This window comes from Eumetopias jubatus, unplaced genomic scaffold (assembly GCF_037043125.1).
Source record: "Eumetopias jubatus isolate StellerSeaLion01/CBP00866 unplaced genomic scaffold, mEumJub1_p1.0 scaffold_10, whole genome shotgun sequence".
Classification (NCBI taxonomy): Eukaryota; Metazoa; Chordata; class Mammalia; order Carnivora; family Otariidae; genus Eumetopias; species Eumetopias jubatus.
The window spans coordinates 95297288-95310235 of NW_028274816.1; the positions used below are offsets into that span (position 1 = coordinate 95297288).

General features: G+C 36.7%; 1 protein-coding gene across 1 annotated transcript in view; it reads left to right on the forward strand.

The window, feature by feature from the left end:
* The window catches only part of SMURF2 (SMAD specific E3 ubiquitin protein ligase 2), a 115883-nt gene that overhangs the window by 94666 nt on the left and 8269 nt on the right, over window positions 1-12948 (forward strand). The window contains exons 10-15 of the mRNA XM_028087513.2: window positions 813-971; window positions 5245-5440; window positions 6855-6958; window positions 9387-9501; window positions 11211-11389; window positions 12152-12289. Of these exons, the coding sequence (XP_027943314.1) occupies window positions 813-971; window positions 5245-5440; window positions 6855-6958; window positions 9387-9501; window positions 11211-11389; window positions 12152-12289 (891 nt within the window). The remainder of the gene's footprint in view (window positions 1-812; window positions 972-5244; window positions 5441-6854; window positions 6959-9386; window positions 9502-11210; window positions 11390-12151; window positions 12290-12948) is intronic.

Below are 12948 nucleotides of genomic sequence, written 5' to 3' on the forward strand. Positions count from 1 at the left end.
AAAGCATGAGATTAATCATTACAATTATCTGTTACAGTTTAAGTTTACATTAGACATGTTTTTATTCTTTAAGGTTCTGTAAATCTTTGTCTATATATAATAGTATTTTAATAATGTGTAATACAGTAACAGTGGTCTTTGATCCATTAAAAGTCTTTTTGCTTTTTTTTTTTTTTTTTTTTTTTTTACTGTAGTAGTAAGCTTTAGAGCATTTTTCCTTAGGTGTCTTAAAAAGGTTCTTCATTCACTAGCTTTATAGCTTTCAAAATTCAAAGTGGAACATTTTTCCTTTAATATATATACTGTGATTATTTTCAGGGTCTCTAAATCAATAACATTTCCAGTGTTGCTTTGTTGGAGAGTTTAAGATTAATATGGAGTGAACATTTAGTTACACAAATTTTATGTGTAATGAAAGTAATAATTGAAGGGAAATTTTACAAAACATTTCATTCCTTATGTCACTGACATTTGTAAAACGATTTTGTCAGACAAGTATTGAAGCACAGTTTATGTTGGCAAATGTTGTGATTGCTTTTATATTAATTTAAAATCTGTATTACATTAAAGCCCAGGAATGAACTTACTAAAATAGTAGACTATGTGATAAGTTCCTGAGCCATTTATGAATTGGGTTTTGAATATGCAAGTTTGTTAAACTATTGGGAATTAAATATTCTAGCTGAACATCTCAGGTTTCTGAAACAATACATTTTCTCAGACTTCATGGAATTGTTCTGTGTCATTTACACTTGCCTGGCCCAACAGGCCCAGCAATGAGGTATTTTTTTATTTTATATTTGTTTTTGCAGGGATCTTAGCAACATCAATTGTGAAGAGCTTGGTCCACTGCCTCCTGGATGGGAGATCCGTAATACTGCAACAGGCAGAGTTTATTTCGTTGACCATAACAACAGAACAACACAGTTTACAGATCCTCGGCTCTCTGCTAACTTGCATTTAGTTCTAAAGTAAGTTTTTGAAACAATACATGTTAAAATGCAAGCCAGAACAAGAAAAGTCTAAAGATGCTTTTTGTAATGTAATAGAATTTCTGCTCTCTTCAATTATAAATTACTTTTGTTGGATGAAATTTTATGTAAGAATATGACATGTTTTGGGCACCTGGGTGGCTCAGTTGGTTGAGCGACTGCCTTCGGCTCAGGTCTTGGTCCTGGAGTCCCAGGATCAAGTCCCGCATCGGGCTCCCTGCTCAGTGGGGAGTCTGCTTCTCCCTCTGACCCTGCCCCCTCTCATGCTCTATATCTCATTCTGTCTCTCAAATACATAAATAAAAAAAAAAACTTTGGAAAAAAAAAAGAATATGACATGTTTTATTCTCATACATGAGTATTTTAAACCCCTGTGCTTAATTAGGAACCTATCCTGGAGTGTTAAGGAAAGGGTATGTACCAAAGGTGCATCATAGCACACTTGAAGAGACAAGATGCTTTACAGGGTAGATATTTTTTATTTTTTCCATGAGTGCATCAGAAATAGCTCCAGGATAGCTGAACCCATCCCAGAGGATTTTTTTTTTAAATCATCTTTATTGAAGTGTACATGACATACAATAAACTGCATATTTAAAGTGTACAATTTAAGTTTTGACATATGCATCTATGAAACCATCACCACAGTGTAAATAGTGAACATATCCATCATCCCCCCAAATTGCCTTGTGCTGCTTTGTTAAGTCCTCCTCCTGGAGGGGGGCTACCCCCTGTATTCGTTTCCTAGGGCTGCCGTAATAAAGTATCACACATAGCGTGGTGTAAAACAACAGGAATTCGTTCTTGCACAGTTCTAGAGGCTAGACGTTTAGAATCAAGTTGTCAGCAGAGTTGGTTCCCTCAGGAGGCTCTGATGGAGAATCTGTTCCCTGCCTCTCTCCTAGCTTCTGGTGGTGGCCAGCAAAACTGCCTCTTCCTTGGCTTATAGACACATCATCTCTGTCTTTGTCTTCAGTTTCACATGGCCTTCTGTGATCTGTTTCTACACACAAATCTTACCCAAATATGTGGGTTTTCCCCTCAAACCTTGCAGTTCTCCAGATCGCGGGATACCAACTGAGTGTGCAATGATTGAGTTCAGGTCTGACACTACCTGCAGTCAGCATCAGATCCCACAGGTTAAGGGCTCAGTCTCACAAGAGCATCACCACTTCAGAAGCCAATCCCAAGTACCAAGTCATCTGTACTTCTTATTGACTGGCTGTAAATTGGGGAGTTCCCATGACTCCTTTGGGTTCAGTAACTTGCTAGAATGGTTCACAGAACTCAAGGAAATACTTTATTTGCCATTACATTTATTATAAAGGATACAACTCAGGAACAGCCAAATGAAAGAGGTGCACAGGGCAAGGTGCGGGGATGGGGGAACTTAGAGCTCCCAGGCCCTCTCCAGGTGCTTCACCCTCCCAGTGCCTCAGTGTATTCTCCAGCCTGGAAGCTCTCTGCACACCGTCATTTGGAGGTTTTTGTGGAGATGTCATACATAGGCATGATCAATTATTAACTCAAACTGCAGTTCTCTCCCCTCCTCAGAGGTTGGGAAGATGGGGCTGGAAGTTCTAGGCTTCTAATCAAGCTTTGGTTTTTCTAGCAACCAGGCCCCATCCTGAAGATATCTAGGGCCCCACCAAGAGTCACCTCATTAAAATGAAAAATGCTCCTATACCCAGGAAATTCTAAGGGATTTAGGAGCTCCTGTCAAACTGGAGGCAAAGACCAAATATTAGAACAAAGGACACTTCTGTCATGTCTGTCACTCCAGAAACTGCAAGGATTTTAGGAATTCTGTGTCCGGAACCGGGACAAATGCCAAGGTTTATTTCTTATTCTACACCTTTTGGTATGTCTGGATCCAAATTTCCCTCTTTTTATAAGGATACCAGTTTATTGCATTTAGGGCCACCCTAATGCAGTATGACCTCCTCTTAGTACATCTGTAAAGACTCTATTTCTAAATAAGGTCACATTCACAGGTACCAAGGATTGGGACTTCAGCACATCTTTTTGGACACAATTCAGTCAAAACACACCCCATCTTCAGCTAACCACGGATCTGCTTTCTGTCACTATATATTAGTTGGCATTTTCTAGAGTATTAAATGCATTCCTGCAGTATGTGGTCTTTTTTCTTTTACCCAGTGTAATTATTTGAGATTCATCTCTCTTGTGTGTATAGTTCATTTATTTTCTTTGCTGGTTGGTATTCCATTATATGGATATACTACAATTTATTTATCCGTTTACCTATTGATGGGCATTTGGATTTTTCCCAGTTTTTGGTCATGACAGATAAAACTATGGATGTTTATGTATAAGCTTTTATATGGACGTATGCTCTCACTCCTCTTAGATAAATGAGCGCCTAGGAGTAGAATGGCTACATCATATGACAGATTTATGTTTAACTTTAAAAAAACTGGCAGATTGTTTTTCAAAGTGATTTTATCATTTGACATTCCCCGTAGCAGTGTGAGAGTTGTAGTCACTCCACACCCTTGCTAACATTGGGTATGGCTAATCTTACTAAATTTAGACCCTCCAGTAGGTGTATAGTTGTATCGCATTGTAGTTTTAAGTTGCATTTCTCTACTGACTAATGACGTGCATCTTTTCATGTGCTTATTTACCATCTGTGTATCTTATTTGGTGAAATATTTTGCCTCCTTTTTAAAAAAGGTTCATTTATTTAATTTTTGAGTTTTTAGCATTCTTAAGATATTTTAGAGTCCTAAATATCAGACACATGCTTTGGGAAAGATTTTCTCCTAATCCATGACTTGTCTTTTCATTTTCTTAACAGTATCTTTTGAAATTTTGATGAAGTTCAATTTTTACATTTCTTTTATGGCTTGTGCTTTTGGTGTCACCTCTAAGAAATCTTAGGCTAACACGGGTCATGAAAATTTTCTTCTGTGTTTTCAGAAGTTTTATGACTTTCAGTTTTACATTGAGGTCTCTGATCGATTTTGAATTAAATTTTTGTCTGTGGTATGAGGTATACCCAAGTTCATTTTTTTTTTTTTTTTGCATAGGATTAATTTAGCTGTTTAGGGAGTATTTTTAATATAATATTCTGTTTTGATTTTGTTTATATGTGTGTATAAAAAAACACCTTTAATGTTTACGAGAATAGTGTAAATAATGATTTATGATTTTCATTAAAGCTGTATTTTCTCTGGGAAGTTACATGTTTCAGGAATAAAATTTGGCCTGGTACATAAGAATTACTGTATGTAAAATAAGTTCGGGTCGATTTGTTAGAGACCTTAAGGTTACTTTTGTTTATTTTATCATAGCTACCACTGCCCTTTACCTTTAGGTTAGGAAATTGTGCTCCTGTCTGTTGTGTGTAAAATTAAACTCCAAAATGATTCAGTGTGTGCATGGGCATCAATAGTGAATTATTGGATTTTTTCTTTCCTGATGGGTTATTGGAATTAAGTAGTTCATTATAACATCAGGTTTTTAAAAAAAAAATTCTTAGGTGTAACTTAATATATTTTTGCCGGGAGAATAAAAATATCTGTAGGCAATGTACCCTTTTAAAAGTATTCTATTTATGCTGTCCTTGGGAGATTATTTTCATGTATTTGTGGTAAACCATATATGTGCACATTTGGAAATCACTTTAGCACAACAATGTGTATGTGCTTAATGCCACTGACTATATATTAGAAAAAGGTTAAAATGGTAAATTTTATGTGTTGTATATTTTACCACAATAAAAAGAAAAGTAGTCATTTTATAAGGCATTTAGACATGTTTGTAATGTGTTCATTTCTCTCTGCCAGTAACTTACATGTGACCTTCCACATTCTTGTGGTCTAGACTTAGCACGTATAGGAAAAGGGGCTCCTGCCAAACTACTGGCTCAAACTGTCTCTTCCAGAGAGACAGACTCTAGATAACGGGCACAGGGTTGGACATGTGCCTGAATTTTAAAATGGGTGATGGTCAACTAAGCAGAAAAAAATGGAGAATGGTATTTGAGAAATTTATTCTCAGCAGCTGTATAAAGCTGAATGGATACAACTCTGTTGTTTGATTCTATAAATTTGGGTTCTGAGAAATAAACTTTGGAGGTAGTTTATCATCATCAAAAATGTCAAGCCAAGAATATCACAAGGCCTGAAAATTATACAGGTAGATTTACTTTCTAGTATGGTGCTTTTTTAAATGTATAATTGCAGTCTCTTTTATTTATAATAATAGCATTTCTGTTTACTTTTAGTCGGCAGAACCAGTTGAAAGACCAACAGCAACAGCAAGTGGTATCGTTATGCCCCGATGACGCAGAGTGTCTGACAGTCCCACGGTACAAGCGAGACCTGGTTCAGAAACTAAAAATTTTGCGGCAGGAACTTTCCCAACAACAGCCTCAAGCTGGTCATTGCCGCATTGAGGTTTCCAGGGAAGAGATTTTTGAGGTAAATTTACAAGTCTTAAAATAGAGAAAAATTAAATTTCAGTGTTTCACTGTTTTATAAGAATACTTTCTGGAATTCCTATCTCTCTAGAGTGGGAGAGTTTTTATTAAGTTCTTTTTTAATTGTGGGGAATAAAGGCAGTAATATCAGAGATTTAATCTAGAAGGTAAACATTTAAATGGGATGAGTGTGAAGGAAGAGTGTGAAATATTCCAGTTGGTTCAGCTTGATTCTCTGCATTGCAAATACTTGTTTGTTAATGAATTTTAATATATATATTTTTTTAAAGTAAACTTTACACCCACAGTGGGGCTTGACCTCACAACCCTGAGATTAAGAGTGGCATGCTCCATCACCAGCCAGGTGCCCCTGCCCTGTTAATGAGTCTTAAAAGACCACAAATATTATCCATCCCTTACTTTCTAATTCTTCCAAAAGATGAGTGACTTCTAAGTCAAAAAATCATTTTGTTTAATGCTTTTTATTTTTATTTATTATTTTTTTAAGATTTTATTTATTTATTTGACAGAGACACAGCGAGAGAGGGAACACAAGCAGAGGGGAGTGGGAGAGGGAGAAGCAGGCTTCCCACCGAGCAGGGAGCCCGATGGAGGGTTTGATCCCAGGACCCTGGGATCATGACCTGAGCCGAAGGCAGACGCTTAATGACTGAGCCACCCAGGCGCCCCATTTTGTTTAATTCTTTTTGGACTACTTCCTTAATTTATTGAAAATCTTCCTTTCTCGTATATTCTTTTATCTTTGGTCTTTATAGCCCTACTGTCACCTTCAAAGTTCTTCCATAGTAAGTGGCAGAGGTCCAAAGCAGGGGTTTCCCACTCATTAGAAGATTCATGGGTAAAAGCTGTTTGGGGATTTGATAACCTTTTTCCTAAAGGATGAACTTTTTTCTCTCGGGACAGTTCTGACCTTGTTTGTAAGTTAGTCATTTGTATTTTAAAATAATATGAAGATGCCAGTTTAATGAGGATCACATAAATGATTACTTATGTTCTTTTGAACTTTCTTTTTCTCATCTTTACTTTTTTTTGGTGCCTGTGACCTAGAATTAGGTCAACCAACTTTTAAAAATTTTTGGTACTTTTATCAAATGCTATAATGTGAGTGTGTAGTCATTGCTGTGGTTCATAGAACTTAAATATGGAGTTTTGTACTTAGGTTGTTAATATAATATTTATCAAGTGAATTAATTTCAGTAGTATTAAGCTATAGCCATCTTGTTTTTCTAAGTTTCATGAAGTTTCAAACACTTGGAGTTTATCCATTGATTTGATTGTTGAACAAATTTCATCTTATTTCAATAAATGTATGTTTTGTAGGTAGAATGCAAGGGAGAGTTTAAATAACAAGTTTAAAGCACCTAGTACCAATAGTATGTTAATATTTTTTTCAGGAATCATATCGGCAGGTCATGAAAATGAGACCAAAAGATCTGTGGAAGCGATTAATGATAAAATTTCGTGGAGAAGAAGGCCTTGACTATGGAGGGGTTGCCAGGTAAAGACTTGCTCATGAGTAAATGACATGTGGTTATATTTACAGGTTTAAGGTACTTCCCCTGGTGAACGTTCTCACTGATACTTATTTTCTAGTGTAGCATTCCCTAATTTTTGCAATACAGAGGATATCCTAATAGGTATGTTCGTGATGAGGTTGAAGCAGTACTGCCACAGAGTAATTGAGAACTCCCTACTGGATTATCCAGCTCAGCGAGACTTCCTCTAAAAGTAGCTGCAGCCCTACATGGGCAGTGGTGGGCCACACGGGCCCTGCATGCTCACCATGTCTCTCCTTCATTATGTGTTACTCCCTCTGCTTTACATTGTTAGGAACTGTCTGGAGATTTTAATGACGTTTTCCTTTGCTCCCATTGCCATGCTTTTTAACCTTGTTAAAGTGACGTCTGTGTGTGCGTGTAAGTATGGAAGCGGGTGTGTGCATATGTATATAAGTGGTCTTTAAAATATTTCAGTACAGAATGTAATGTTTTTATGCTACATTCAAACATACATTTTTTTTTTTACAGGTGTAAAAATTTACTTTATGTAGATGTAGCAGAAACATTATAACTTCTGTACTGAAACGTCCTAAGGACCATCATGATAATTCTGCTATCCCTAATCTAAATCCAGCCTAAATTAAATTTGTGTTTCCACCAAGTCCCATTTCTGGTTTTCACCTGTAGGCTTATTTTTGTTCTGTGGCCTTTTTACCAGTAAACAGATAGTTTCTTTAGTTTGGAATTTTAGAATTGATCATGTGTACATCATACTTAGGGCTTGATAGTTTCTGTGGAATTCTTACAATTTGCTCATAACTAGATTTGAATGCTTCTTGGGAAAACTTGTTAATTATCTGCTGATGGAATCTAAATGCTGTAACTATATGTATAGTCAAGTAAGTAGTCAGTTTTTTATTGTTTATTTCTTAACCTCACTACTGTCAAGGTTTGGGCAGGCTAAGTGCGATGTGGCAGTGAAATGCTTTTTCTGCTCTTTGTTACATAGTAGAACCCCAGAGTAGCTGGGATCTGCTTACCATGTGTGTTCTAAATACTTGGTAAAACAAAACAAATATTTGGGTTTTCTTTAAAATAGTGTATGAAAAAGCATGGAAGACGTGTCAGCTGAGTTTGTTAAGTGTGTTGACAAGCTTGCTTATATGGAGACCTCCCGCACTTCCTTTTCTAATCTCTAGAGTTTTTCCAGTATTACATAAATGGTAGTGATTTGATTTAGACTCCATCACTTACAGAACTTTGAAACATTTTTCTTTAACTGCTTGTCAGTAGTGTTTCACTGCGTTTCCTAAAAACATTATTCAGTCTGTTTGTTTGTTTGTTTGTTTTTTAGGTTTTATTTATTTGACAGAGCGAGCGCACGCATGAGCAGGGGGAGGGGCAGAGGGAGAAGCAGACTCCCTGCAGAGCAGAGAGCCCGATGCGATGCGGGGGATCAATCCCAGGACCCTGGGATCATGACCTGAGCCAAAGGCAGACGCTTAACCGACTGAGCCACCCAGGCGCTCCTCAGTCTGTTTAATCCATAATACCAGAACATATTTAAATACTTTTCTAGTGGAAGAATGACAAGAAATGAGACTAGAACTACATCTCTTTAAGTCCTAGACTAGTGATTTTGTTTTACCAAGATGAATAACAAGTTAACCTTTCATACTTTGAGAAACATGAAGGATTTAGTAAGTTTCAGGTGATAGTACTGTTTATTATGTGGTTTTTAAAACACTGATGTACACTTGAAACCAATTACTATGGAAGCAACCCCCCAAATGCAGGCTTGCTCTTGTGTTCCTACCTATACCAAATGCCTTGCAGTGTCTGATCACTTCATACTTTTATTATGGTATATCTTAAGGTATATACAAAAAAAGATGAAATGGGATAATTTCCTTGCTAAACAAAATCAACAACAAAACAGAGCCTTGTCCAAAAGTGAGAGTAAATCAATGCTATATTATTTATCAGTATAAACCAGTATAAATGGGCCATGGTGGGAATGGACCAGAATAGTACAGACCACATGGATGTTTTGAAACAAAGCCATATTCTTCCCTTCATTTTATATTTATCCTGGATTAGAAATTTATTTAGTAATTAAGTAGGTAACAGACCACTAGGCTGCAGCATCTAATGAGTAGTTGGCACTTCTGGATAATACCTTTATACTCTCTTGACACTGAAATGTCATAAAATTGCCCTAAATAGAGTGAGAAGTAACTTCAGTATAACAAAACAAGAGTTCATTTGCTTTTTTGGGCATGGTAGATTTTTCCAATGTCATTTTATAGAACTAGTTAGTGCTGCTTTATTTTCTTTTATTTAAAAAATTCCTTGCTAAAATAATAGCATATCTTAATGAAAATATTCATTAACAAAAAAATTCCTGTGTCCTATCTTGCTTTCTAGGGAGTGGTTATATCTCTTGTCACATGAAATGTTGAATCCTTACTATGGCCTCTTCCAGTATTCAAGAGATGATATCTATACCTTGCAGATCAATCCTGATTCTGCAGTTAATCCGGTAAGATTGGTGGTTATTATGATGTGAATTAACTTGTGACCTATAATGCTTTTCATTTGAAATGTCAGTGTAGTTTATGATACAGGATTACTGTCCATGTCCTAGTCACAACCTACCTAGCAAGTCCTCTTTTGAAAATTTTCCCAAGTAAATGATTATGGATATATGTGGTAATTTGTGCACAGAGATGTGCACTGCATCATTTAAAGTAGCCCTTATTGGAAATAACATCTTTGTCCGTAAGAGAGGGATTGAATAAATTATGAAATGAAGCAAAATTACATTAACGGTTAAGAGCATAGGTTCTGGAATTAGAAAAACATGAGATCATATATCCTGGTCCTGTTACTTACTGGCTTTATGATTAAGCCTCAATTTTATCGTTGTTAATAATAATAAACATAGTTTGAACCTCAGAAGGGTTGTGACAATTAAGTGGGACCCTGCACAGTAGGTATTCAGCATAGTGATGTACATTGTTAGCCCTATTATATATTATTAAGCACTCAACAGAAGTTAGTAGCTGTTATTAATATTTTGTTTTTATATTATGTCTATTAGCTTTCCATACAAGGGCATACTATATAGCCACTAAAATGACACTATGGGACAGTAGTTAATGACAAAGTGTTCATGATATATTAAGTGAAAAGAAAGTTACAAAATAAGATGATACAGTTTTGGTAAATACATATATGTGTAAATCAGTATAATACTGATGGGGGTTATCTCCAGGTATTAGATCAAGGGTGATTTTTTGTTTTTGCTTGTCTATTTTCTAAATATTTTCTTAAAAAAAAAAACACCTATTTTCAAGATAAAAGGGAGGTTTAAAGATGAGCTTAAAGATTACTTATTAACTAGAGAAGTAAAAAAAAATTTTAAATGCCAATAACAGTTTATCATGAAAGACCAGATATATCCAAACATGGTAGAAATGTTAGGTTCATTGCAGAGAAATTTTATAAAGGGAAGATTTTTAGGTGAAGGCTGTGCTTGGGGAGCCCATTACTGTCATTCTATTAATAATAGCTTGTGTTTGTTGAATGTTTACTGTATGCCCGTCCAGTGCCATGAGCTTCATCATCTCATTTTACTCCTTGCAGGGACCTATTTGAGATACTGTTATTACCCTCATTTTTCCAGTTGTAGAAAATGAGTCCTATAGGAGTGAAGTAATTTACCCAAATATGCATGGCTAGTAACTGGCAGAATTAGGGCTCTGGTCCAAGTTAGACATGAAATCTGTGCTCATAAATCTATGGTGTTTTGAAGTTCAGATTCTGGTTAGGTCAAGGAAATAGGGAGGTTTAATATTGAAAGCTTTTTTCCCACAACAGAGTCAGGATTGTTAAAGGGCTCAGCAGGTAACAAAAGGAGAGGAAGAGTGATCTGAGTGGTTTCATGAAGCTACAGTAGGGAATGTAATTTGGACTTAATTTCTAAAGATAATTTTTACAAAGTGACTGTACTCTCTGGGAGAAGCTTGTCCCTGGTGTGAGATTTTAGCAATGGAGAGAATTTTGAACATGCCCTATAGAAACTCTCCCTATTGATTATTGACCTTTGATATGACAGCATTTTCCACTTAAATAAATTGTAGAGTATAAATTGATACTTATAAAAAAGATGAATGCTGCTTAATTTTTATTAAAAATTCCCTGCATGTGTCTAACTTGAGTATTTATATAAACTTTTCTCGATTTCAGGAACATTTATCATATTTCCACTTTGTTGGACGAATAATGGGAATGGCTGTGTTTCACGGACATTATATTGATGGTGGTTTCACATTGCCTTTTTATAAACAGTTGCTTGGGAAGTCAATTACTTTGGATGACATGGAGTTAGTTGATCCAGATCTTCATAACAGTTTGGTGTGGATACTGTATGTATCGAGTCTTGTATCTGTTCATTATAGTTAGAATCTGAGCCTTAAAAAAATATACATGTTTCAAAATGGATGTACTTTTTAAAAAAAATGATGCACAGAGAATATTGAAAGAGATTATCTGAGTGCTAGGACCACTTAAGACTTCACTCTTTCTGCTGCTTTCCTGTATATTTCAGATTCCTAAAAGTTAGTCCTACTATTTTAAAAAGAAAAAAAAAATCTAGTATATTCTGTTTTAAAGAGTAGCACATGCAGTGATTTCCTCAGCATGATGCAAGTGCTGTTCCAATCCTGCATGTGTGAGAATAGCGAATTCCTGTTGAAGTAGTGATTGTAGAAACCATACTTTGGAAAGGGTATCTGTAAGATTCAGTTCTATTTTGTCAGAGGTCATTTGTTTATGAATATACATTGGCCATACTTATTTTTACCGTATACAAAAGTAGCTTTCTCACGGGACACTCAGGCGTTTGGTTGCAAGGGGGTACCCAGATTCAAATGAGCTTCTTACTTAAAAGCCAAACGTAATTGAAGTTTTCCTTATGCAAAGCCTAGCTTTGGCCCAGGGGGCTTTGTCATTAGGAAGTGAAATGTTTCCTGAGGTATGGTAGCACAAGGACTAGCAAAAGGAATCTGATCTTGTATTTGTCATGTCATAAAACTATCTTAGTTTTATCTGTCTTACCAGTGAAGACATCTATAGGATCCGTATTTTAGATTTTCCAGTTAAATATCTTTCTCTTTTTTCCTTTCTAGTGAGAATGATATTACAGGTGTTTTGGACCATACTTTCTGTGTCGAACATAATGCATATGGTGAAATTATTCAGCATGAACTTAAACCAAATGGCAAGAGTATCCCTGTTACTGAAGAAAATAAAAAAGAATATGTCAGGTAAATACTTTTATGTTCGCAAGCCTGAGAATTGTTTTGATGCTCTAGAATGGCAGTACAGAAAAACATTGAAGTATTTAGGTCGTGTTACTTATTGCTACAAAATAGGCTTCTGTAGAATTTAGTGGCTTTAAAAACCACCACCATTTTGTTTTTTTCTCACAATTCTGTGGGTCAGTAATTTGGATAGAGAAGAGTAGGGAGAGCACACCGCTCCTCCGTGTGGTGTCAGCTGGGACTGACACCGGGACGGCATCTCACTCAGCTAGGATGGCTCAAATGGCGGGGGGGCTGGCTGGAGTGGCCCCTGGGTCACCGTCTGGGGTCCGGTTCTCGTTGGTTGGGCTCCCTGGTTATCCCCATGTGGTATCTGAGGCTTCTCGGAATTCTCCCCATGGCCTCTCTCTTCCCAGCAAGACAGCTGCACTTCCTGTGGGGCAGCTGGTTTCCCAGAGCACACAAGCAGAAGTTGTCTGTCCTTTTTAAGGCCTAAGCCTGGAACCGGCCAGATCATCCCTACAGTGTTCTTTCTGTTAAAGCGAGTCACAAGCCAGCCCAGGCTCAGTGTGGACGAGGGGCTGCACAGAGGCACGGACAACAGGAGACGTGGTGCATGGGGCTGGTCGTAGGGTAGCTGCCGTGGCTAGCCGTACAGGACG